This window comes from Lolium perenne, chromosome 3 (genome assembly GCF_019359855.2).
Source record: "Lolium perenne isolate Kyuss_39 chromosome 3, Kyuss_2.0, whole genome shotgun sequence".
NCBI classification, from domain to species: Eukaryota; Viridiplantae; Streptophyta; class Magnoliopsida; order Poales; family Poaceae; genus Lolium; species Lolium perenne.
The window spans coordinates 211,292,595-211,320,126 of NC_067246.2; the positions used below are offsets into that span (position 1 = coordinate 211,292,595).

At 46.9% G+C, this 27,532-nt stretch overlaps 2 protein-coding genes across 2 annotated transcripts; one reads left to right on the forward strand and one right to left on the reverse strand.

The window, feature by feature from the left end:
* Positions 1–4,719: 4,719 nt before the first annotated feature.
* Positions 4,720–7,958, forward strand: LOC127343244 (peroxidase 19). Its single transcript, XM_051369368.2, has 3 exons — positions 4,720–5,219; positions 5,447–5,668; positions 7,164–7,958. Exons 1-3 carry the CDS (start codon positions 4,923–4,925, stop codon positions 7,737–7,739), a joined length of 1,095 nt encoding a protein of 364 aa, XP_051225328.1. The 5' UTR covers positions 4,720–4,922; the 3' UTR covers positions 7,740–7,958.
* A 12,384-nt stretch (positions 7,959–20,342) lies between these two features.
* LOC127343245 (WUSCHEL-related homeobox 7) lies at positions 20,343–24,154 on the reverse strand. Its single transcript, XM_051369369.2, has 3 exons — positions 23,739–24,154; positions 22,511–23,584; positions 20,343–20,989 (listed from the first exon to the last, which is right to left on the reverse strand). Exons 1-3 carry the CDS (start codon positions 23,881–23,883, stop codon positions 20,715–20,717), a joined length of 1,494 nt encoding a protein of 497 aa, XP_051225329.1. The 5' UTR covers positions 23,884–24,154; the 3' UTR covers positions 20,343–20,714.
* Positions 24,155–27,532: the final 3,378 nt, after the last annotated feature.

Here is a 27,532-nt window from a genome sequence, read left to right on the forward strand (position 1 = left end):
CCTTTTATTATGGTGCCTCTTACTTGTTGCTCAACTATTTGTTTGTTGCAAGTGTTAAGCTTATTTTTCTATCTATGATCTATTGCAAATGTTTTTGTTTTAAATGGTAATGAGGGAGTGAGGATTCCATGTTATGCATATTGTATTAAAATACAACATTTTAATTTATGCATGTACCTTGGGGAGCTTCCTCATTTGATTTAGAGCACTATCTTTTGGTGATCATTAGAGTTTGATTCACTTGGTATATTTTGTTTTTGAATGATATTATGGGAGTGATGATTCCATGTTTGTGCACTTTATACTCCAATGCAAATTGTCTAGTTTTGTGCACAAACCTTGGGGAGCTTCCTCATATTATTTAGAGCAATCTTCTTGATCTTATCATAATATCTATATTTCTTTTGGTATCTTCTTTGTGGTTCATTTGGTTGCTTGCTTCATTTGTTGAAGCTTCTTGACTTTGTTATCTTTTTGCAATCTTTGACCCTATCTATAGTGTGATTCCTTCCGAATATTCGTCATTGGATATCTGCATTTGATTCCACTCAAATTATGATAAATGCACACGCTATGGAGGAACTCTCACTATATTGGCCTTCTAAATTTTTCACCCATTTCGGCAATTGGTGCCAATGGGGGAGAAGTTTGGAGGGTTTAAGGGAATTTGGTTATGTCTTTGCTTTGTGCTTAAGCATGTGCCTTTATTGCATTGCATCTTGTGCTTTGCATAGTTGAATATTTAGAGGAAACTCCACTAGGCTTTGAATGCCAATATATGCAATGAAAGTCAAGATCATTCACACATGCATATATTATGGGGGAGTTTGCTCTATATATTCAACTTATTTGTTACTTCAATTCCTTATATAAACCCTCTCAAAGAGATTGTCATCAATTACCAAAATGGGGGAGATTGAAAGTGCATGGAGCCCCCATGTGTGGTTTTGGTAATTAATGACAATCCCTATGGACTAATGTTTGCATTGAGTTATATTTGTAGGAGTTGGCTTCAAGGTTGCAAGAAGAAGAATTTGATGAAGGATATCAAGTGTCAAGTATGTCTTGAAGATGAAGATGAAGTGAGCCCTCAAGTTACTTCAAGACATCAACATGATGAAGAATGAAGTGCAAGTTCAAGATAAGCCATCTCGAAGAGATCCTTTGCTTGAGTCTTGCCATCCATATGATGATCATGGATATGTGAAGATGCGCCGAAGAAGAAGCTCTCCCATGGTGGATTATGGGGGAGCAATCCACATGGTGGTCATGGTTAAGTGAAGATGCGCCGAAGAAGAAGCTCTCCCATGGTGGTTTATGGGGGAGCAATCTACAAGACTTCGTCAAGCAAGCACAAGCAAGAAAGGCGTTCCATCTTGTTGAGGTCAAGATCGTCGTCATCAAGCTCAAGTGGAATGCGCAAGTATAAGGTTTGCTCTTGATAGGGTTTCTTTCTCACCGGTCTCATAGTGTAGTTGGAGACCGGTTTATAGTTTAGTTGCCGTACTATCAAGAGGGCTCTCGAGTGAGTAACTCGATCGTATCGTTCGGAGATAGCTCAAACCTTTGCATCATTGCATCATCTTTCTTGGTTGTTATTTGGACCTTATCCATGTGATGTTTTAGAGCTTGTGCCTATTCTCATGACAAGCTCTAGTTCATCGAAAACGGATTTCGCATAGATCACTTGTTGCATTTTCGAGTTTGATTCATCATCTTTCTTGGTTGTTATTTGGATCTTATCCAGGTGATGATTTAGAGCTTGTGCTTATTCTCATGACAAGCTCTAGTTCATCAAGAATGGTGTTTGCACAGGCAACTTGTTGCATTTTCGACATTGGAGGTTTAACCGGTATGTCTTTTTTAGATAGGTCAAACCTTTCATCATTTGTTTCTATCCTCCCTTGTTGGACTATGATGGTTTCCTGCATGATCTTGTAGAGCTTGTTCCTAGCTTCAAAACAAGCCCGATATCATCAAAATCGGAGTCCGGATGCTAAAGTTATGCCCGTTTTAGTGTTGGTGTTTCTGCAGTTTTGTCAGGCCGGATTTTTCAGAAATATCCGGGGCGGATTATCCGGGCCGGATATTTCGGAAATATCCGGCCCCCCCGAAATCGGCTAAGGACCAGAAGAAAAGCAGCTCTGGACAGGGGCCGGATTTTTGGCCGGATTTTGACCAGGTTTTGTCCCTGAGGCCGGATAATCCGCCCCCCGGATAATCCGGCCCTTACTTAGGCCGGATTATCCGGCCCTGTTTTTTGCCCAACGGCTCGATTTTCTTGGGGGGTATAAATACCCCCCTTCTTCCTCCTTGGGCTGAAGCTTCACACACTCTCTCTCTCCTCCATTGTTGAACTAGAGAAGCTTGCTCTATCTCTCAATCCCTCCATGATTCTTGCCCCCATTTGAGGGAAAAGAGAGAGGAGATCTAGATCTACATTTCTACCAATCAAATCCATCTCTTTGTGAGTGGAACTCTCTAGATCTTGATCTTGGTGTTCTTTGTGAATTCCTTTGTTCTTCCTCTCTTATTCCCCCAATAACTTTTGTAGCTTTGTTGGAATTTGAGAGAGAAGGACTTGAGCATCTTTGTGGTGTTCTTGCCATTGCATTTGGTGCATCGGTTTGAGTTCTCCACGGTGATTCGTGGTGGTGAAAGCAAGAAGGTTGTTACTCTTGGGTTCTTGGAACCCTAGACGGATTCTAGGCCTTTGTGGCGGTTTGTTGGGAGCCTCCAATTAAGTTGTGGATGTGTGCCCCAATCTTTGTGTAAGGCCCGGTTTCCGCCTCGAAGGAAATCCCTTAGTGGAACCGTGACCTAGGCCTTTGTGGCGAGGGTCACCGGAGATTTAGGTGAGGCGCCTTCGTGGCGTTCGGTGTGTGGTGTGAGTACCGCATCTTGGGGTGAGGCCTTTGTGGCGTTGGTGTGCATCGAGCAACCACACCTCAAGGTGAGCCTCTTGTGGCGTTCGGGAGCACTAAGCCACCGCACCTCTCCAACGGAGATTAGCACTCGCAAGAGTGTGAACTTCGGGATAAATCTTCGTCTCCCGCGTGCCTCGGTTATCTCTATACCCGAGCTCTTTACTTATGCACTTTACCTTGTGATAGCCATCGTGCTTGAAGTTATATATATCTTGCTATCATATGCTTGCTTGTATTGCTTAGCATAAGTTGTTGGTGCGCTTAGGTGAACCTTTGCTTAGAATAAGTTGTTGGTGCACATAGGTGAACCATAGTATATAGGCTTTGGGCTTGACAAAGTAAACGCTAGTTTTATTCCGCATTTGTTAAGCCCATCTCGTAAAAGTTTTAAACCGCCTATTCACCCCCCCTCTAGGCGACATCCGTATCCTTTCAGGTGGCGTCTCTGGAAGGTTTTCCGTATCGTGGCTCTCGGTACTGGAGTTATTATCGACAAAGGCTTAAGTAGGCGGAAGGGTAGGTCAGGGGGCACCACGAGGGCCCCACACGCTAGGGCCGCGCGGCCCAAGCCCTGGCCGTGCCGCCCTGTTGTGTGGGCGCCTCGTCGCCCCACTTCGTTTCCCTTTCGGACTTCTGGAAGCTTCGTGGAAAAATAAGATCATGTGCGTTGATTTCGTCCAATTCCGAGAATATTTCCTTACTAGGATTTCTGAAACCAAAAACAGCAGAAAACAAAGAATCGGCTCTTCGGCATCTTGTTAATAGGTTAGTGCCGGAAAATGCATAAATATGACATAAAGTATGTATAAAACATGTAGGTATTGTCATAAAACAAGTATGGAACATAAGAAATTATCGATACGTTGGAGACGTATCAGGTTGCAGCGAGGCCCAAATAACCAGGAGCTACGGAATTCGATTTCTGGAGTAGCAGCCCGGTAAGGAACGCTGGCCCGTCTAACGCGATGGAAGGAAGCAAAAACAGGCTCAACGACGATTCAGATTTACTAAGTTGATGTATATGGAGTAGATCAATAGATGTGATGATCGGACGGTACAGGTTTTCAAAGCGCTGTGAGGGCTCCTAACTCGTTCTATTATACTGTTAACTGTGGGACGCGGACTGAGACTGCCTTTTCAGAACCTAGGTGCATGTGAGCCCACTTTTCAAAAGTGCGTTTGTGATGTAAAAACATGTTTTAAAAATCGAAACACAAAATGAATTCCAAGGTGATCTCAAACATGTGCCCTGGACATAAGTTTCATGACGAAAAAACCTTTTATTTTAACTCGGCAAAAAAGTGAAATTTTGCAGGGCTATATAACAGTATATATGTGACGTATTTTGTCTTTTTTAGATTCTGAAATAAAAAACTGGTTTCTCCGCGAAAACTTTCTACGCACACACGGAACATGCATACGTACCCCGTTATTTTTATTTCAAAAATTTTAACATTTAGAAAATGCATTTCCCACCTAGATTCAGGTGCACACAGGATCAACTGGGACTTTTCCGACGCGGACTCCATTACTGTCCGCGCGAACACGCCGGTCTGTTAGCGTCAGGTCTCTGGGATGAGATTTTACTCCGATAAACCGGACAAAAATAAATACTTTTGATCCTTTTACTCGGATCGACTGGAGACGCCTTACTACTAACAGATGCACAAAACATGTTTCACAGACCCATAATCCCAATGCACAGAGGCAGACGCATAATCTGAAGTGTACCTGCGCATAGCCATTAAAAATACGCTGGCACTCTAGCTCCACTCTCTTCACGGGTTCACGGGGGAGCAGTGCCGCTCGCGTTCGTCCAACATAGCCTACACATGCCGCTCGATCGGCCTCTACCGTCTGTCTGTCCACATACCTACAAACAACTCCCTCCTTTCGCCCTCACTTGTCTCGCTCACGCTGCCACCGCTACAGTCTAGGAGATAAGCCAAGCTTGCCGTTTCCGGCCGCCCTCTACCTCCTTCGCCCGCCGCGACAATGGTTTCCTCCAGAGGCGTCGTCCGCTTCCGCCGCCTTGTCCTGCTCCTCGTCGTGTCCCTCGGCGGCGCCTGCCGCGCTCGAGAGGCGCCGCTGCCGCTGCCTCCCGCCAGGATCGCGGCGGGTGCCGGCAGCAGGCGCGCGCCGGAGCGGCACGGTCTGTCGCTGGACTTCTACGCCAGGTCGTGCCCCGCGGTGGAGCAGATCGTCGGCAACGTCACCGCCGCACGGCTCCGCGACCACCCTGCCGCCGGCCCCGCCGTGCTCCGCCTCTTCTACCACGACTGCTTCGTCGAAGTGCGTAAGCAGAGGGAGGACGCGTTACATTACACAGATAGGCACATTGCACAGTTCCCTCGCACACATGTCATCCAACTCGATCGCCACATTATTGTCTAGTTGCATTTGCATTGCACCCAAAGTTTCCGTCACTTTTTTTAATGAACAGTCGAAGTTCCTTCTGTAGTACGTGGCGTGTTAATTTAGCACGTTCGTTCTCTATAATTAATTACTGTACCGAGCAGGGCTGCGACGCGTCCATATTGATCGCGCCGACGGCCAAGGCGGGCGCCGCGGCGGCGGCACGGCCGGCGGCGGTGGAGCGGGACATGGAAGAGAACAGGAACCTGCCGCAGTACGGGTTCGACACGGTGGAGATGGCCAAGGCCGCCGTGGAGAGAAAGTGCCCCGGCGTCGTCACCTGCGCCGACGTCCTCGCCCTCGCCGCCCGTGACTTCGTGCAGCTGGTGAGTACGCTAACCCCTCCCGCCAATTATATCTTCTTTCTCGGAAAAGGTCACGAACTGTTCGACTACAGTAGCACGCATTTCCGCCGAGCAGAAATAGGAAAAGGCAATGCGAGTACGGGGCAGATCGTAAGTTCCCGTTCCCAACCGCCGAAGCTGGTATGCGTGCAAGGACCAGAGCACAGCAGGCGCGCGGCCGGGATGTAAAAAATGTTTACCCTTTGCATGGGGATAAAGGCACGCCGGGCCGCCGTGCCCGTGCCGGTGGCCGGCATGTGAGGCGGGCGAACGTCGTTAGGAGCAGGGCGCATAGCCTAGCTTAGCTAAATGCGGTGAGATTACTCTTCTAGGTACGTACGGGCCAGTATTAGGCGCCTTCTGCTTTTTGTTATGTACCGCGGTGAGGTCGGTGATCTACTAGTACTGCTGCTCCTAGCTAGCCGTTGTAGTGAGGGCTGTGAGGCTTATGGCTGTACGTACGTGATTCTTTTATGAAAGGACTACATGTGATTTTTTAGTCGTTCGCCTCCGAGAAAAAGAAGAAATACAACCCACTGACACCGTACCAATCGCAAACAAAAATCATCGGCCAGATTGTTCCGGTGATGGGCCTGACAAAGCCGCTAGCTGCCTTGGAGATTCGCCAGTCTCTTGGATCTTACGGTCACGGGACACCACAGACGACCTGTAGGATCGAAATCGTCTCGAAACAAGCAGATTTGATGCTAGAAATTTAGGTGCACATGGATGTTTTTCTATGTGTATCTGGGGCTCTGAGCAAGTCAAGTGTCCTCTTCTTCCCCTCCATGCATGCTTCTTCCTTTCCTCCTCTATGATAATTCAGAAGTCAAGCGATAGCTCTTGCATGCATTGTTGCGTAGCACGGCACCAGTTCTTTGGCATGTCACTGGACATCTTTCTGGACCGCTCTTGGCTTCTTGCGTAGGTAGGCCGCAAAATAACAGCTCACAAAGAACGCAACAAATCATACAGCGCACGCTTCAGCTCATATCTTTCTTGAGAGTAACATACAGGCCCTCGTGCAACAATCATATGTTGGCATGACCAGCCTATGTAAATTTGAAGACAAGAGAAGATCAGACCAAGGAAGAGTCGTTGTGTTCATCTCGTCTGACCCTGGCTTAAAGCTACACAATTTTCCCAATATAATCAATTAGAGTGTCAATATGCCAGATTTTTTTTTTCCATTTCAGAGAAACTAGGGCAGAATAAGCAGTGCTAGCAACACTTCAACAGGCCCACAACCACTAGGCCGGGTGTGACTTTTAAGCTAAGAAAAGCCCATTTATGTTCCACACCAAAATTCCACACAACATGATGGACTAAAAGCCCACAAGCTCAAGAAGATCGCGTTTTGCTCCTCTACTGGTTGTGTAATTTTTTTGTCTATGTAAAGATGCAAACGAAAGGAATTTTAGCCTCGATGAACATAACCCTAGCAACGAAATTACTGAACATGCTGATTTTTGTGCAGGCAGGTGGGCCACACTACGAGGTGAAGAAGGGGAGGAAAGACAGCAAGGTGTCGCTGGCGGGCAAGGTGCGCGGCAGCCTGCCCCGCGCCAACTCCACTGTGGACGAGCTCCTCCGCGTGTTCGCCGGCAAGGGCCTGGGCGCCGGCGACCTGGTGGCGCTGTCGGGCGCGCACACGATCGGCTTCGCGCACTGCGCGCACTTCCTGGGCCGGCTCTACGACTTCCGGGGCACGCGGCAGGCGGACCCGTTCATGGACGCGCGGCTGGTGAAGGCGCTGCGCATGGCGTGCCCGAGCACCGGCGGCAGCGCCAGGGCGGTGGTGCCCTTCGACGTGAGCACCCCGTTCCAGTTCGACCACGCCTACTACGGCAACCTGCAGGCCAGGCTGGGCCTCCTCGGCTCCGACCAGGCGCTCTTCCTCGACGCGCGGACCAGGCCGCTCGTGCTGGAGCTGGGTGCTGACAAGGCCCGCTTCTTCAAGGCCTTTGTCGCCAGCATGGACCGGATAGGCTCCATCAGGGTCAAGAAGGGCAAGAAGGGAGAGGTCAGGAAAATCTGTAGCCAGCACCTCTAGCGTAGGTCAGGAAAATCTGTGTATGGCATCGTAGAGAGGTTTGTGCTAGCTAGTGCAGCAAGTGTGTGTGTGTGTGCAGGTGTCTCTGGTTTCAATCTCTCACTGCGCTTCTACGGGCGTGTCCGTTTGTACAAACACGGCCTGTACTTGCGTATGTCGGTATGCGTGTGCCTTGTTTCATTCATTGGCTTTCGTTGCAGAATGTGTTAGTTCTTTTTAGATGGAAGGTTCCATATGAGTCCGATTTTAAATTAAAAAGCCATCAACAGATAAGTACGTTACATACACATTACAGAAAAAGCAAAAAAATAAAAACAACAGAAGACTCCAAAATAACCAAACGGATATAAACAGCTTGATCTAAGTTGAAGGAGCATTGTCTTGTGTCGCACGAGAATCACATCAAACTTGTCAAAACCAATATACCTCCGCTGCACCAACACCGAGATTTGAGTGTGCTAGACTGACCTAAACGGACCACAGATGTCCGTTTTGTTAGCACGTGCAACAGGATACGAAAACCCTAGCCCAACGGTTCAACGCAAACGGACTGAGGCATCTTTGGGCAGAGGACATCGGCCGTGTCCGCATGCGTACTCTCGGGGCTCGTCCGTTATGTCCCGCCCTTTGCACCATGACCCTAACGTGACGCCGCCTAGCCTAGTTGTCGCCGTTACCGGTACAGTTCGTTTGAGACGGTGATCACCTGAGGCTATACCTTCTCCAGGCGTCATTGCACACACTTGTCGGCATCGGAACATGTTCCAAATCGCCCATCGTCGCCTCATAACCTACCACCGGTTACGCGGTCCGACCTTGACGTACAAACCTGGATCTGTTTGTCCATTTGCACCATGGATATTGGCTAGTGACACATATATGATTGTTGTCTCATATTGTATGTAGATAGACCTTAACAAATTTCGGCGTCGTTTTCGGATGTCAAGAAAGTTGTTTTTGACTATTCTGGAAGGCGTGAGAGACTACAACTCTTACTTTAGATGCAAGCCCAATGCTGTTAGTAAGCTTGGCTTCACCTCTTACTAGAAATATTCCGCAACTATTGGCATGCTTGCATATGGAGTTTCTAGTGTTCTTGTTGGTGAGTACTTGCGAATGAACGAGAGCACATGCATTGACTCGATGTGCAAGATCTGCAAAGCTGTGATGGTAGTGTTTGATGAGGTTCACTTGAGAGAACCAATTGTTGATGGCACTGTCCGGTTGTTGTCGATCAACGGGGCAAGGGATTTCCGGGGATGATTGTAGGCATAGATTGCATGCATTAGTTGTGGAAGAACTGTCGTTTCATATTGTAGCGGCAACATAGTGGCCATGCTGAGGGATGCACTGTCATTCTTGAGGTTGTTGCATCACATTTATGGATTTGGCACTCTTTTTTCTGCATGGCAGGTTCCCGCAATGACACCAACGTGCTCTCAACTATTCTTTATGCTTGCAGAAGGCAATGCTCCAGTTGTTCACTATGAGATCAATGATCATGCAAGCAAACAAGGACAATTATCTAGCCGATGGCATATATCCTGACTGGTCCACACTTGTGTAGACAATCTGTGCTTCCGAAGAAGAGAAAAAAGATGATGTTTGCGTAACAGCAAGAGACTCGTAGGAAAGATATGGATTTGAAATTTGGTATGCTCCAATCCCAGTGGGCTATTCTTCGGCACCCTGCTAGAATATGAAGCATTGATAACATGTCGAAGGTGATGGCCGCTTGTGTGATCATGCACAACATGATCGTTGATGATGAGTGTGGTGATATCTTCCATGACCAAAGGTTGCAATGGGGCATTAATGTTTGAGGAGTTTCTCCGTATGCATCATGAGATCCGTGACCGCCAACTCACGATCGACTTCGGGAGGATTTTGTTGAGCACCAGTGGGCATTGACAGGAAACGAGTAGTCATCTCATATCATTTTATTGGTTTTATTGTGAACTCTTTTGTTTATTTGATGGACTACATTGACTGTGGACTATGTTGCTTATTTAGATGTACACTATTTAAATCAATTGGTTCTAACATTATTGTTTTCTATTCATATGAGCCAACTCGCTGCTCCCTATCCAACGAGCAAGGGTGGCGAGATAATTAATCTTGTGTCCGCGGTACGAGCCAAACAAACCAAAATAAATACTTTTGATATCTGGAATGGGTCTAGCAGTTGAAGATGCCCTTAGTTTTGTAACGGCGTGACTTGAGTGCGTTAGTTCTGAAATGATATGTGCGAAAACCTCTTTTGTTGTCCGGGCTACATATAGCATGGTCTCTTTTTTTTCTCAAAAACTTTAAAACTATTGATTTTATAATTCTAGAATTTTTGTAAAAGAAATACATAGACATAGAGAATGTGGAATCTATCAATGCGTAAATTTTCAAATTAAAATACGCTGTATTTTTCGTTCAGTAAAAAGGACAAAATCTCACAAAATGACAAAATCTAGATTATAGTGTATTGTTCATTTCTATTCACCAACGATAAAGTTGATTTTATTGAGTCCAAAATACAACATATTTCATCTGAAAATTTGCACATTTGTAAATTACAATATTTTCTATATCATGAAATTTTTTCGATTTTTTTGACATGTCTAAAATGGAATTTTCATAGATTAAAAAACAGCCACTCTCTATATTTTATGAGTTTTGAGCACAATGATATGACTTGCATGAATCTGCTCTGGAAGAAGAAAAAATGTCGCACATGCAGCTGAACCAATTAATGAAGACTTGCTGACAGCGGTCAAATGCCTGGGCGGCATTTCTCCCACCGATGGTCCAAAAAGAAGGCAACGGAAGGGGAGGGAGACTGGGACTGACACGACGTGCGTCCATCGATCCAGCCAATGGGCAATGGTCGCTGGACAGCTGAGAGAGGAGGATGGCCCAAGTGATTGAATGGAAAAGCTGCCCAGGGGAGGGAGCAATGTGTCCAAGCAGGCAGGCTAGAGATGGAGAGAGGGGGTATGTCAAGTCGCGTCGGCAGATCCTACGTTTTGTCCCCACGAGCACGTCGATCCACATCGGCTCTGCTGCGTTGTGTTGACGACCATGGCAGACCTTGTTCCATCCGTCGATCCTATGGTGGAGAAGGAGGAGAGAGGAGGGAAGAAGGCGTCCGCTTGGTCTGCCGGCGTCCGGACGGAAGGACAGTCCAGTCCTGTGCGAGGTAGGGGTAGGCTCTCTGCTGTTTCTGCTAGGAAGGCCATGGAATGGGGCCATGCTTTCTTCCTGCTGCACGCACGGGGGAGGACTGCCTACACGTAACGTATGTCCTCTATGCATCTACAGTGCCGCTACGCTATCAGGTCGTGCTGCCTGCTGGTGATGGAGCGCGCGCATGGATCGAGAACGAGTGCTCGCCGTTTTGGGAGACCGGCCGGCCTCTGCACCGCGCAACCCAGACCGTATCCAGCTCGATCTCTCCGTGCTCATGTCCATCCGACGGCGAATTCACCGTCGTCTTCAGCTCGACCTTTACGGCATCTTTACAACCGACTATCCATCCAGAATTATGTTTGTTTTGATTGGTTCGCGGATAAAATTTAGGTCGCGGTCCGGTCTGTCAGGGTATTTTTACGAGCCAACCTAGTCCTCGCGCGTTCAAAACGTTTCGCGTGGACACACGTACTGGCCGCGCGCTCCAGCGCCCTAAACGAAACGATCCATCCACCGCGACCCATCAGTTGACAAAATTAGGGGAACTGATGCGTCAGCGCGCACAACGCGCGGACAACACGAGTGTTGGCCGTTGGGCTCTGTTTGTTAGTGTGACATTATACTAGTTAATAGTTTATTAGATTCAGACAGTCAGTTACAAAAAAGCTCACATAAGTGAAACCGCATGCTACTACACCATGAGGGTGGTGGTGCCTACTGGATAGAGCGTGCACATGGATCGAGAACGAGTGCCCGCTATTCTAGGAGACCTGCCGGCCTCTACACCGCGCAGCGCATACCATATCTAGCTCGATCTCTCCATTTTCATGTCCCTCAACGTCGGTGGGCATTGCTGCCTTTATAGGTGAACCTGCACGCCAGGGCTCGGCCTTCGACCTAACTTGCCCTACAAACAGGTATAGGTCCTTGATAAGGATCCTAGTATCCCAGACCGGCATACCCAGTTATCGAAGTTGATCAGGAGGCCTTACATGTCCTCAAAGCAGAGCACAAGCAACTTAAGATTGATAATATCTAGTTCCACCCCACCCCCCCCCCCCCCCCACATGATCAAACTGTCATCGGCATACTGGAGGTGGGTTACCCCTCCCACTAGGATAAGATGCCTACCACACCAGAAATGTGGCTAGTACTGATCTTTGTTTTCTCTAAGTTCTTCGCCTGGCCATCCATTGTAGAGTTAAAAGAGAAGGGGTGAGATGGAGTCCCCCTTCCTCACTCCGCACGAAGGACTTAAATAGGATCCCACCTCCCCATTAATGTTGATCGCCAAGATATCACTCATGAAAAACTCCATGATCCAAGTGATCAATCGATCATCAAATTCTCGTCGTTGAAGCAACGGTCAAATGAAATGCTAGTCCAAGCGATCACACGCCTTTTGGAAGTCTATCTTAATGAATACCCATTTAGGGTGACTGGCCTTTACCTCATGGATGATCTCATGGAGATCCAGCACCGGGAGCTGATTACTTCAACATACCAGGAGATGATTACTTGATTGCTGCCCCTTTGCCTAATGTTATATTCTCTATCAAGGATGGGTATTTTCCTTATGATGCAAAGGTTGAGGCAAGTCTACCACAACCACAAAATGAACCCAAGGGAGAAGAAGAAGTAGAAGAAGAGCATCAAGGGCCCGAACAGGAGCAGCCGTCGCAGAACGACTTCACCACCTATGAGGACATGCACACACTCGAAGGAAGCATTGAGAGCATGAGCAACCTCGCCATCAACCTTCAAGACACCACCGCGGACCTCTCGTCCCAGTTCACCCATTGGAGTAGCCAATGGAACTTTCGAAACTATCCTCCACCGGCACGATGAGCATAAAGAGGGCTTGCAAAAGCCTAAGCTTGGAGATATTCCTCAAGCATTTTTATTTGTGTTAAATAAGTTTGTACTTCAGCTCTTCGAGAGCTTTAAAACACTCGTGTTGGTTTGTTCCGACACTTCGCTTTTGATTTTGCTTTCGTTTAGTTTGTTTTTCCTTTTTGTTTGTTTTTAGTTCCTTACTTTGTCGCCAATCCTTTTCTTTTTCCCTCTAAACCCCATATTAAAAAAATACAAAAATATTTTTCCTTTTATCCTTATTCGTGAAAAAGTGGATTGTCGTTTTCCTCTTTGCTTTGATATTATTAATGAGAGTGATCTACTAAGAGTTTTGAAGAACACATCCTAAGGAATAGAAGTGTGAAGTCACTTATAAGAGGTTTGTCTTACATCTCCCACTTTTTAAATTTGAATTTTTTATGCTAGTTAGTAGTTTGTCAAGATATCATGCTAGTGTGAGTGATTCGAAACAATTGGATTAGAGCTTTTTATCTGTGTGTTTAATCAGTTGTGATATCTATTGCTCTAGTTTCATTTAGTTAACCGAGTCTTTCCTTTAAATAATATTGCCAAACTAGCATAAAAAGAAAAAGTCTACAATTATAACTTGTGTGATGACCCATTGTCTTAACAGTTTAACTTTAAAGATACTTAACCCCATATATTTAGTGATATACTTGATAGCACTCTTGAAAGGAGTTGTTTGATTGAAATGAAGTCGATCTAGTGGTGATTGAGATGCATGCCAAAACTGAAATGTTGTGAATCAAAGTATGATATTGCTTAAAGCTTATCTACAAATTATGGTGCACACTCTTGGGATACTAACAATTCTGCTGGCTTACTAATGATTTGCGGATTCAACGCCCCAATTTTAGCTATTGAGTTGTAGACATGAGTAGCAAGCTACTTGTGGGAAAAAGCATTTTAGTACTCTTGAGAGTTGTGCAAAATATTGCCAAAAGGTCATCAATGACTTTTAATTGGATACTGTCATTGCAATCCAAAATGGGTCACCTATAAGTTGTTGGCATGAACTTGTTACTACTAGATAAATTTTCTTGAAAATCAGTGAATGAATAGTAGTGTTTTGATAGCCTTGATCTATTGATGTGGGTGTCAATAAGACACTTCACTGCTTATGCTACTTTTGACATGAATAATCGCACTTAACTTTGATGATAATAAACTTCCTAGTGTTCCTTGGCATAATGAGAGTTAACTAGATGAATTAGGATGATTATTTTTACAACTTGTTATCCATGATTTTAGAATCTTTATTGTGATTGTCTCTAGTTAATGAACCTCGTATGATATTCTTGACACTTTTCTAACTATACTAAGCTTTCAAATGGAATAAGTGTTGTACTCATAAGGCTACGACTTGTAAGTGAAGTTACCTTCTCATTATTTTGGTTCAAACGCAGAGTTCCTTATGATTTTGCTTTCTTGCTCGAGGACAATCAAGGATAAGCTTGGGGAGGTTGATGGCTGTGAAATACGCCATTTCTCCTCACGTTTAAAACCTTTGCTAAGTCAATTAATTGACTGAATATGTCTCTCAGTATGATACAAATGACTAATTATTGCAAAGATGTGCAATCCGTTCTCTTTTAATGTGATGTGCAGAAAATCACGTTTTGAAGGCAAATGGACCTGCAATTACAGAATGTAATATCGTCACAATTACAACAAAGTGAACTAGGCTCCAAAGGTCGGTTCCAGGAGCAATAGAGGGCATCGGTACAGGCAAGCCCCGCCCGTACGGTGCGCCGGAGGACCCCTCATGTCAAACCCTATAAATTTTTTGAAGGGGCCCATTCCAGAGGGAGAGCCATTAATTCCTCGCCAAACAGAGCCGCCATCCAGCAGATCCATCTACAACTCATCGAAGAAGATCCACCACTGTAGTTCATCCATCTCCTCTCCAATCCCCTCCATAGCCATAGCCATCACCTTGTAATAGAGATCTCCTTGAGAATTGGAGACCATTGTAAGAATATTTGATTTCAATCTAAGTATTTGCAACAATGTTTTCTATCTTTGATCTTGTTATTATGTGTGAGTAGTCCTCATAGGTAGCGGGTTGAGGTGAATCCGCGCAGCGTTCATGTGCATCTTATCATATGGGAGTATTGTGCAGTGATTGAATATGAGCTTTGTTATCTTTTATCTTTGTCTCTTTGCCTCGATCTGAGGACTTGTAGGTACCCGAGCTACTCTGGATCGATCAAAGGAAGATGTGAGATAAGTGGAGAATGGTGTTTTACTTCGAAACCCCAGTGACAAAAGGGGAAGTAACGGTATTCGCTTAGTGATTCCCTTGGGATAAAAAACAATATCATCTACCTTAATGCTTGGGTATGTTTTATTTAATAACGGTTGTAACTCACGGTTGTGGGTACAACAGTTGGATCAAGAGGCTATTGTTACCCCTGGTTTTAGGGACAATGGTTTGTACGGATGTGTTTCTCACAACCCTTATCACTATTTTATCCTCTACGCAATATTGTGCTTCATTTTTATGTTAATCCCATATGTATGCATAGCTGCAGGAGAATCCTTGACCCTGGCCTATTTCCACCCATTGAATACAACACCAAAGAAAGTAAACTAAGTAGCATGTCTTGTAGAACTTTCCTTCCATTTAGCAGTGTTTTCCAAGGTTCGATTAACCGTAGGTATTATAGATAAAAATCTTACAATACTACAATCCATAACCCGGATCGAAGGTATCAACTGCTCACCCTGTAATATGGACACCATCTTTAGTTATTCTTGATGTTGGAAGGTGTGCTACCCATTGGTGGATTGATCATTTCTCTTCTAAGCTCTCCAACTGTAAACAACGCATTCTTGAAGTAGCAAGAAATAGTCTCCATTGATATCCTTAATGTGCTATATATGGGTCATTCTAAACCCTTGGTTATGACCCGCAACATGAAGAAACATGGAGACTTTCTCTTCCATAGAGGTGTGGATACTATCTTGAAGCGGTACTCTCTCCCTGAATGTTTTCACAAGTGCATACACTACTAGGAAAACAGCTATAGGCGCGGGGTTACTGCCGGCGCAACAGAAATCATGCACGTCGGTGCTATTTTTAGCCGGCGCACGTGCTTCATGGCGCACTGGCGGTAAATCTATGTAACCGGCACACACTCACCATCCCACACAACACCACTTCTCTCTCAAACCAGACCCTCCTCCCTTCCGAGCTCATTCCTCCTCCCCTCATCCTATTTTAGCCAATTTAACCAATACTATTTGATATATTTTTATCAAATCTACCTCTCCTACATGCACCACAATCTCTATCTTGATCTAGATCTGTCCCCATGAACCACTCCAATATCTAGATCTAGATCTAGTAAATAACATCAACTTGACGTCTCGGTGATCTTCGATCTCGTCTACTTATATATCAACCTAATAGATGACTAATCAAGCATTTATGGATGAAATCGTTTATGCATATGAAACTTTGAAATTGACGAATCTGGTTGCACATATATGGGATTGTTTGTGTTTATGACGAAAGGATGTGATGACACGAAAATAAGTTGCCAATGTTTTGTCCAAATGTTGATTTGATAAGTTTACGTTTTGGCAAATTTCTAGCGCTCCTTGTAGGTTCTATTTTCTAGCAAGGTCGTGCCGAAATTTTTCGTGAAAACCGATCAATGGTTCTAATCAATTCTCTTGCCTGGCAGGCGACTGGCGCCAGAGCTACCGGTAGACGGAAATCAAAGTTGGAGCAACTCAAGGCAGACTCGAATACTCCGTTATACAACTCAGGCCGCGCGTCGGAGGAGTCTCGCTTGAGAGTAGCTCTCGATGTTCTTCATATGAATTTAAAACACGGATGGACTAACACAAGCGTCGATGACCAGCTGGCATACTGGAAAAATCCCGCTCCTTTAGCCCTTTTTCCGCTACCAGAACAGCTGAATCGGGCAAGAATATGAGAAAAAGGAGCCCCGCCGAGCTTATTGACAAATCCATCACTGGACCGAGACCTATTCTTCAACCTCCACCATGGAGAAAAGTCAGAGGTGCTTGTTGGACCTCCTATCACTAGCAGGAAAAGTCTCATCGGTGGCGCATTGTTCTGGAATTATGTGGCGCACGGAGGGTGCGTCACAGAATCCGCGCCACAAAAATGTGAATTCTGTGGCGCACGGATCCATGCGCCACAGAAAGCCACAATTTTCTTTTTTGAATTTTTCAAAAAATGGCGGCCAGATCTAGATTTGGGGCCGCCGGAATTTCGTTGGATTTTTTTTGAAATTTGCCAGAGGTCGCTGGAGGTGGGTGGGTGGGGTGGGTGGAGGAGGCGGCCGAGGAAGCCGGCCAGAGGTGGTGGGTGGATGGAGGAGGAGGAGGAGGCCGACTGTTGTGGGTATACTTCATGGGTGTACCATCGACAGTGCCTAGATCCGTCAAGCCCGGGTGGCCCATAGACGGTGATGGTGGCATGAGGCCCATCGGGCGGCCCAGTTGCTATAGATCAAGATGGATGAATTCCATCCCAGGAACAAGGAGCCGGATCCACCAGGCCGACGTTGGAAGTCGGATCCGGCTTGGCCCATCAGGGGTAGCCGGATCTGGTACGACATACAAGGGAAGGCGGATCCTTAACGTGCACGGCAAGATATTGTACCGTAGTTAGGTGACTTGTATTCCGGCTAGGACTCTCCGTGTAAACCCCAGATCCGTGCGCCTTTATAAGCCGGATCCCGGGAGCCCTAGAGGCACAACCACAACTCATTGTAACAACGCGAAAGTGCCCATATAATTCCAGACAAGCAGCAGTAGGCCCGGTCTCCGAGCAGGTGTTCCGAAGCTGGGTAAATCGCGTACCACCGTCCCGAGGACTCTCCGCCCTATGGCCCCTACTTCTTCTCCCCCTCGTGAGGATCCCTCCTCCGAGGTACCGTCGAATAGGCAACGACAGTTGGCGCCCACTGTGGGAGCTGCGGCGTCTGGAGGCCGGAACCGGGAGGGTTCTACCTTCGGAGGCATCGGCGACACCATCGCCGTGGGGCGCGTCATGTACGCTGGGAACCTTCTGATCATCCCTGAGGATGAGTGCTGGATTCCGGCTAAGACAAACCCCGTCAAGCTCTCCATCATCCCGATTGGCGGGATACACATCTTCATCGGCGAGACCGTCGATTCCGACGGGAACGCACTGGTAAGTAACGCTGACGCGACCGCCGCTAAGAGAGACGCAGTCGCGAAGATCCGATTTGAGACACATGAACTTCCTGAGGAAGATTCCGCCTTAGATCTGGAAATTTCAAAACCCACCCAATCCACCCCTGAGCAGGAAACAACGGTGGAAGACCAATGCAGATCCGCCTGGGTCTCCCAGGTGTTAGAGAAGCAAATGTGCCACTTCGTGCACTTCCTCGCACATACCGCTGGAACCGCTCCTCCTCAGGAAGAAGCCGGACCCGTGCAGGATGAGGCTGTCAGAGCCGACGTCGCCCCGGAACAGCAAGAGGCTGTCGGAGAAAGCAACGCACCGGATCAGCAAGAGGATGCCGGAGATAAAGAATAATCAATCCTAGGCAACCTAAGCCCACTCTCCTACGACGCTTCCATTTTGATATATTGTGCCTATTTTTCCGACTTCATATGCAACCAGAAAAGCCCTTTTACCTTTTTCTACACTTTGTTTGCAAAAAAAGTTGAAATTCAAATTTGTTAATTTCCCCTACAAGTATACCAATATAAGTACAGTTCCAAGGATTTTTTTTTTGAAGTTTTTATAATTTTTTGTGATTTTTTGAACACTAAAGAGGCAATCCAGGAGGGGGGTGTGCGTGGACGGTTGGGAAAACTTTTGTGGCGCATTTGGCCACATGCGCCACAGAAAGGCGACATTTCTGTGGCGCATCCAGCTCCATGCGCCACAGAAATACTCAGAATTGGTCAACCCAACAATTGGCAGTGGGCCCCACCAGATTTCTATGGCGCTTGGAGAGTTGGTGCGTCTAAGAATGTCAAATTCTGTGGCGCATGGAGAGTTGGTGCGCCACAGAAATGTCATTATTTAGTGGCGCACGTGCCTGGGTGTGCCACCGAATTTTTTTAGTGGCGCATGGTTATTTGGTGTGCCACAAAAAGGCATTCCACCTATAGTGCATGTCGCTGCTCGCGGGCGACCGAGATGGATACGAGGAGATCGGCATACCGCCAAACTCCATATATGCAAACATAGACTCAGCCCTACAGCTACACCTAAACCTACAACTACACACGGTATTTACAGAGAAGAGGGAGCCATGCCTCTCTTCTATATGGAATTTCATAGCATCCTCTCTAGGGTTAGTCATGTTTCAAGATAGGATTAAGGTTCCTCCGCTAGTCGATACCATTAATGCCAAACATGTATCATAATCGCGTATCCAACATTAATGTGTGTGGTATACATATGCTCATCTCGTATTCGACATATACCCCTATTAGTTGTTGATTGTAATAGAACAATAGTAACTTAAGCCACACACGAGCAACATCCTCCATATTCATCTCAACGACTCGAGTTTGGATTAGGTTAAGGAAAAATAACACCAATGTAAGCGACAATGGAAGGAGCGGTATCGACGTTTTTGTTTATCGTGTCAAGAAACCAAAAATAGGGTCTGATATTGGATTGCTCGATGTGCCTTCCTTGTTATTGATCCTCGCATGGCCAACAATGTTTACTGAGCTTGTTTGTACCATATGGCCACAAATTGGTGTGCGTTGGGGCGGTTCGGGTGGCACGGCCTGCGGCTTAACCATCCTAGCCATACTCCGGTTGCATGCCGTGCGAGCCACCATGTAGACATGAAATCTATGCGCAACTTTAATTTCAAGTTGTGAAACTTAGTTAACCTGAAATAGCAATGAATCTTTTTTGGAAAGAAGAAATATCAATTTCCAGGCAACCTAAAACAAAAAAGAACATATAGAAAACATCGTGAAATAGAATGGAGATAACTGTTTTGCATCATTCCTTTTAGTTAAAATATAGCCATAAATTTCAAAGGAAAACACGAAACAAAATCATGAAGGTCTACTCACACAACAATATGCAACTCACTTGCTTGGTACCTCGGAGAGGACGATATGTCGCGGAAAACATGTTTCTTTCGTTCCGAATTGCTCAACGGAACTAGCATAGTGAGGAAGACCCTAAAACCTCATGATATAGTTAGTTTACCTAAAGATAAGTTAAACAAATAAACCATCCTATTTTACTGATTTTGGAAGTAGTTAATATGTTCAGCTATGGGCTATGGGATACCTTCGTGCATGTACAGCACTGTCCTGGTCGGTTTACTGTAGGCTTCTTATGTCATGTTCCTGTACACCATGAAGGCTCTCTATCAGCCTATATGTGTGCTAGCTGCTTAACTGCAGTTCACTGGCCACTTTCAAATAGGAAACAGTAGATTTGATCGTACGTACAGAACCAAAGTGCACATCTAGGAGGCTCATATAGGGCAAGAAGGTTATGTAACTTCCACCAATAGTAAACATTTTGAACTCAATTGATAGATTCAAAACACATAATGAAAATACATTAGGATCACAATATTATGTTACTAGTGCTGTTTCAACATTCATGCTGAAGCTTTCATGTCTAGCGACTGCAAACACCATCATCATACTAATTGATTAAGGTTTAGAATAGAGAAACATTGGCCATCCCAATAGGACGATGATGTCCATACTAATAATACCACGCGTGCTACTTCCTCGGTTCACTAATATAACATTTAGCAAACTAAATTAGCTTTGCTAAAACGTTTTATATTAGTGAACGGAGGGGGTAGATAGGAAACTACTCTTAGCTAATTTTGATCTAGCAATGCCGGTCACATAGACCCCTTATGTACTACAGTGCGTAATTAGCACGACGAACGCGGTCATATATTTTGAGTGCTATATCAGCACGCAGTAGTACACGCCGCCGTGCTGGAGCGGCTCGACAGTGTGACCGGTCTCGTCGACGAGGAGCGGCTCCGGCCGGTCACCGTTGCAGCGGAACAGGACGGCCGCTTCGCCGAAGTAGAGCTTCACGTCGAGGTGTGCGGCCGGGACGCTGCACGCGGCGCTGGTACCAGCGAAGCACACCACGGCGGCGCCCCTCGCCGCGGTTCCCGCCGTGCCGGCTCCGGCGCCGGCTGCGCCCTCGAACCCAACATCGCCCCCTGGTCCTGCATGCAAATGTGTGTCGCACACGGTCAAAAAGAAACAAACGGGAGTAACTGCAGGGCAGAGAGGAGAGTTATTGTGACCCGTGACTTGAGAAATTGGAAGACTACGAGGAAATCCAAGCGCGCGACGAGCGAGCAAGCGTGACTGACAGTCTTGGACTGCCAGCCTTCAGCCATGCGCACGGTCGCTCTGGGTAAAAACGCCCTGCAATGTGAAAGAGCAGCCTTGAACGCGCGTTTGCTTGCACGCACGCCGCGCAGAAAGGAGAAATTTTGACCGCCATCACCTCAGTCTTTTCACAAACGTACGTGCGTACTCACTCCTATACGTACGCTGTGAAAATTCATCACACACACACGCATCCCCTTCTTCTACATTTCTCTCTCTTGACTGATAAGTTACTATGACAAGACCATACAGAAGAGGCACAATTTATGAGTTATGACTTGTGACAATGACATGACCTAAAGTTAGGAGCCCCAAGCTAGTTACTCCAATTCATCCAAACAAACAAAAAAACTTCCCATTTTGGATTTGCATTCCTGGCAATTATTTCATCCTTTTTTTATCTGTCATCATAAGATAAATCTATTCTTTTTGACAAGTACATACTACATGAACACTTTCACTTTGTGCTTAGATTGCTATTACCGCATGTGTGTATGATAGTAAGATCAGTATCTGTTCCTTCACATAACTAAACAATGTATCTGTGGATCCAAAGTTCCATTTTGGAATCACGTAGCTAAACAATGTATACCTGTGTGCAATCAAAGTCCCATTTTGGAATCTTGTATGCTTCCATTCCCTCCAACTCTAGTCATTTCGTGAACATGTGCCAAATAGCCCCCATATTCATGCACATGCATTGATGCATATGGTTGATACTTGCAACTAGCTAGCTAGTATGAATCTATACATTTTGGCAATGATGTTTTTACCACCACGAAATAGTTCATATATTGCAACATCATTGCTTTGGTAATGAATATAATTTCTATATATGTTTTGGTCCTGTTTTAAACCAGTGTGATTACAAACTAAGAAATATTCCCTATTTTTAGCATGTACAGAAAAGTCATGCTTGCACAAACAGTTTTGACTGACAAAAATTGCATGCAAGTAGTACAAGACAGATTACATGGTTCATCCTTGTCTCATTTCCATGGCAATGAATCGAACTATGAATCATCTTAAGTCACGCATACGGTATATTATGATTGGTTCTATTTATAGTTTGGGGGCCATAAAGGAAAATTGCACAAACTTATGCACGGAAGCATACAAAGACTGGACGTGTATATATATATATGGATATCTAAATAATGGCAGAGGGCAAGCTAAGATCCAAAAGTAACTGAAATCGAGACACGGCATTACAGGAGAAATGCGAGAACGTGACACCTCTAAGCCTTTAAAACATGAACATACGGATGCATGCGATACTAAGCAGAAGGCGAAAGAAGAACAAAATTTAAGGAAACGTTGCTCCAAAATAAACGAAGTTAGTCATCACATACCTTGCAAGTGATTGTAGCTGACCGCATCAGTAGCTGCAAATAAACTGGTCAACCCAGCTGCTGGAGCAGCCGCACTCGCAACGGTGACGGAGGATGGATCCGGCGAAGCCGGAAGTGGCCAAACGGCAGCCGAAGAGGTGGCCGGCGCCGTAGTGACGGCTAAGCCGTATTGCAGTAGCCCCAGCTTGGTGAAGTCCTCGTGCGCCTCTTCATTGGCGACGAGCGAGGCGTTCAACGGCTTGCCGAGGCCGAGCTGCTCGTCAGCGCCGCTGGGCCAGTACTGGCCACGCCCGCCGGCCCAGCCGCTGTTCCTGTGGCCCGTGCTGGTGGGCGCTGGCGACAGCTCGTTGTAAAGCCCCGAGAGCATGGACGCCGGCAGTGTCTGCTGCACAGCGGGCACGGGCATGTACTGGGCGCCGAGGATGGCGGCGAGCTCGCCCGCCGGCAGGCAGTTCCCTTGTTGTGGGTACTGCGGGAAGATCGGCTCGACTTCGGCAGCCGGGGCGGGCTCGTGCATCGTTGGTGTAGGAGCCGGGAGCGGAGCCGACACCGCAGGCTGGCCCTGGTCCAGGCCCAGCTGGTGCCGCATCTGCTGGTGGCACGACGCGGCGATCGGCGAGAGCAGGTCCATGGCCTGCGTGGCGGCTGGCTTCACCGGCTTGCTGGATCCGGATGACCGGTCGGAAGAGGAAGAGGAGGAAGACGTGGGCGCCACCGGCGAGAAGAGTAGCTGCTTCTGTTGCTGCGGCTGGAACTGCTTGGGAGGGGTTGGGGGCATATACGGCGGTGCGGCCTGGTTGTGTCGGGCCGGCGCGCAGGACCGCGCCGGTGCGGGTCGAGCGGCGGCGGCGTTGCGGAGCTTGTTCTTGGAGCGGGACTTGCGGTTCTGGAACCAGTAGAAGACGTTGGCGTCGCCGACCTGGCCGTACTCTTGCAGGCGCATGCGGATGCGCGGGATCTCGTCGCGCGGCGGGTTGACCATGCCGGAGTTGAAGAGCGCCTCGAGGATCCGGATCTGCTCCGGCCGAGGGTTCCAACGCGGCTTCGTCTCCGTGCTCCTCCCCAGATCGGGCCCTATAAGAACGAACGAGCCATGATCATCATGAGTTAATCAAATCGATCCCCCGCTCCGCTCTACAAGACAAATACCCTACCGATCGTCGGCTAGTGCATGGAAAGAAAGACATGTGACACAGACTAACAGTAGCATGCATCGATCATCTTTTACCTGCTGAGAAGGAGGACTTGAAGGAGTGGCCGGAGACGAGGGAGGGGGGCGAGCCGCTCATGTCGGCCTGCGACTGCCACATCTGGTTGCCGTGCTTTGACCGGAACATGCTCGTCCACTGCTGCCTGCTGTTCGGCGCCGCCATGCTTCTCGCCGCCGGGCCTTGATGATCTCGATCGATTTCGCTCTCCCCAGCGATCGACAACGATGACCGGCAGTCAGAGTGAAGGTAGCTAGGGATTCGATCAACTGAGGAACAGTGGGGGAGATGAGCTACCTCTATCTATCTGCTAGACCTAGCTATGTGGATCGCCTTGCCGCTATGCCCTGCTCAGGTCTCCCTATGGTTTTTCACCTAGCAAGCAAAGCTGCATATGCATTCTTGCTTCTTGCTGCCTCTTATAATGGCCTCACCGACCCTCGGTGTCACAATAAATACAGTCATAGTAGAGCTAGGAAGCAGCACGACACCCCATCGGTCTCCCATTGCTCTTGGAGATACGTGCATGGGACTATGGGAGAGCAGCTAGCTAGTAATAAGCTAGGTAGCTTGATGGGTTTGCATCAGGAGGGGACTGATGGACGGTTGCCCAACTCTGGGCCACCGATGCCTGATGGGTGCAAGTGCAAGTACTGGAGCTTACCCTAGGTATGACAAGCAAGGAAGACACGGAACCCCCATGACTCTGGCCGGCCTCCCTGCCTCTCAGTTACTGTTAGCGCCTTTTTGCACCGATCACGGCGGGGCCGCTGTGCTCTGCGTGATGCTCACCTGGGGATCGCAGGTTAACTATCTCTGATCGTCGCATCTGCAGACAGACTGCAGAGGAGTGAAACTGTACTTACGTTATTTTATACTCTTATATTACTCCATTCTCTCTACGCATGCAGGTCCAACTGGATATTTTACGTATATGTGTGCAGTAATATGACAGATTGACAGAATGTTCACCACTTCTACGATAGTTAATTAGGGACGGATTGTTCTAAGTAAACTTTAAAAAAAAGATCGATAGCAGTATACACATGTCTTAAAAAGTCAAAAAGGTACTACTTCCTAGTCCGTCCACAAGTGTACTTAGGTTTTCACTGGCGGAGCCACGTTTCAGTTAATGGGTGTACAAAACTTTAAAAATAGTCAAAATATAAAGGATTCTCAAAGGTGTATTGTCATGTATGCGTGTATTATACATAAAAAAAGCCTTCTCTTCAAAGTAATCGGTGTACATGTGTACACCCAAGTACTCAACTAGCTCCGCCTACGTAGGTTTTGTTCGAAGTCAAATATTTTTGTATTCCCCCCGAAAAACATATTTTTGAATTTAACCAATGTTAGTGAAAAAAAGTAGAAACATTCATGACATCAAGTTTGTATATTATGAAACTCCATTTTAAAATGGATCTTGCAATAAATTTAGTGCCATAAATATTGTTAGGCTTTTAGATAAAATTTGTCAGAGATTAAACAGTTTGACTTATGATAAAAGGTACAAGTACATTTATTTGTGGATGGAGGAGTACGTCCACTCCACTCTGTAGATTCGAACGAGCGGTCAGGGACCACAGACTAGTTCGCGGCGACCCACTTCCGAATGTGGTCATGCAGATAGTGCGAACATCCACATGCGTTCTCGCCTTGTCCTCCCCAGGGGCACCTGCTTGTACCACATAAACCACTCACTCTCCAGCCACTCCATGATGAATTTCACCGGCGCCGTTGGGAAAGCCCTAGCAAGCGATGGAGGATGACGACGCCGCCACCACCACAGCCGCCTCCGGCCGCAATCAAAGGCCATGGTCAAGACCAAGAAATAACCATCATCGGTGGAGCAAGAAAATGGTACCAAGATGTGTGTTGGCTGGCACATCGCCTCCAAGGCATTGGAGGCCATTGACATAGGCATCCCTGATGGGCCTTCCTGATGGGCCTTCCGAATAAGGTATCCGGGGATAACTGAAGGCCCACAACCCGAAATCTTTGAAGCTTGGAAGCCCAATAAGTATTGATATGGAAGATAGATGTATTAGGAAGTTTTGATGTAATACGAGGAGGACTCGTGTAAACCTTCCAAACATTGTAAACTTGTACAATACGAAACCCTCGGCTCCACCTCCAATATAAAGGGGAGTCGAGGGAGACAGAAAGGATCGAATCATTGCTAGCACTAACCCTAGTTTTTAGCAGTCGAGCACCTTTTCGGCTGAAACTTTCGAGATCTACTTGCCATCTACTTTCCGCGAAACCCTAGTCTACAGCTCGTAGGCATTGGCAAGTTAATACCTTGTCAATTGGCGCCGTCTGTGGGAATTGGAGGCGACAAGGAGCCGATCTCGATGGCACGTTCAACATCGTCAACATCATCGGTGGCAGGCAACGCGATGGACGGAGGTGAACAGATCAAAACTGGTCTCGTTAATTTTGTTCCTCACCGTGTGGATGCATATGTCTATCTGGAGGAGCCAATGGAGATGACGTTCGGGAGTTTCCACTTCCATGTCGGGAGAGAAGGATCACATCGCCTGGCGGCACCAATTCTTTCGGGACCGTTAGCGGTTGATTCTGATTTCTCGGGATCATCAACTTCAATCAAGTCAAGTGACGAGGAGACTTCGTCGGCAAGCTACGCCAAGCCCGCCGCCGGTGGATAACTCGTCGATCTGCTCGGCGGGATGCCTTTCGGGTCGTTCACGGATTCTGATCTGGACAGCGACTCAGAGAGCATCGATAGCTTTAACTTCATCGACAGATCTACTTCTATTCGGGAGGTCTTCGCCGATCTTTACGACGGTGTCACCAACCCCGAAGATGAAAACACAATGACAAAATATCACCAAGTCTGTGCAATTGGTGACTCAAGTCGCCAGGAGGATGAAACATCAGAGGATTTCGATGATTTGGGAAATCCATACATCGATCCCGCTGATCTCACGCGGGGATTGGGAGATAAATACGTCGGGCCCACACCGCGGGAGAAATTACAACTTCCGCAGGTAGCCTAGGACAGAGCAGCAAGGGCCATGAACGGCACGGAGCCGATGACCACTACAGCTACATTACAAGATATGCAAGTGTATCAATATAGACTCGCTCGTGCCAGACGTGAGATAGAAAAAGAAAAAATTGTACTGGATGAGAGAAAAGTTGCAGCCTCTGCGTTGAGTAGGCGCAGAGCCAACCTGGGCCAACACTCAGGAACCTCGAGAGATAGTCACCGTGCAGAACGCGCGAGAGGAAGATCTCGGCTAGCTCATGTGCCTGAGCATGAAAGAGAGAACTGATGACGCGTAAAGCACACGTCCGTTGGGAACCCCAAGTGGAAGGTGTGATGCGTACAGCAGCAAGTTTCCCTCAGTAAGAAACCAAGGTTTATCGAACCAGTAGGAGTCAAGGGCCACGTGAAGGTTGTTGGCGGAGGAGTGTAGTGCGGCGCAACACCAGGGATTCCGGCGCCAACGTGGAACCTGCACAACACAATCAAAATACTTTGCCCCAACGTAACAGTGAGGTTGTCAATCTCACCGGCTTGCTGTAAACAAAGGATTAAATGTATGGTGTGGAAAATTATATTTGTTTGCGATGAGCAGCAGAGAACAATGATTGCAGTAGATTGTATTCAGATGTAAAAGAATGGACCGGGGTCCACAGTTCACTAGTGGTGTCTCTCCAATAAGAAATAGCATGTTGGGTGAATAAATTACAGTTGGACAATTGACAAATAGAGAGGGCATAACAATGCACATACATATCATGATGGCTAATATGAGATTTACTTAGGGCATTACGACAAAGTACA

What these genes read in the sequence shown, in the direction of transcription:
- LOC127343244 (XM_051369368.2), top strand. Translation starts at nt 4,923, where the DNA reads ATGGTTTCCTCCAGAGGCGTCGTCCGCTTCCGCCGCCTTGTCCTGCTC. An exon ending in ACCACGACTGCTTCGTCGAA is followed by an intron (nt 5,220 to 5,446) that starts GTGCGTAAGCAG and finishes TGTACCGAGCAG; the next exon opens with GGCTGCGACGCGTCCATATT. An exon ending in CCCGTGACTTCGTGCAGCTG is followed by an intron (nt 5,669 to 7,163) that starts GTGAGTACGCTA and finishes ATTTTTGTGCAG; the next exon opens with GCAGGTGGGCCACACTACGA.
- LOC127343245 (XM_051369369.2), bottom strand. Translation starts at nt 23,883, where the DNA reads ATGGCGGCGCCGAACAGCAGGCAGCAGTGGACGAGCATGTTCCGGTCA. An exon ending in CAAGTCCTCCTTCTCAGCAG is followed by an intron (nt 23,585 to 23,738) that starts GTAAAAGATGAT and finishes TCGTTCTTATAG; the next exon opens with GGCCCGATCTGGGGAGGAGC. An exon ending in CAGCTACAATCACTTGCAAG is followed by an intron (nt 20,990 to 22,510) that starts GTATGTGATGAC and finishes ATTTGCATGCAG; the next exon opens with GACCAGGGGGCGATGTTGGG.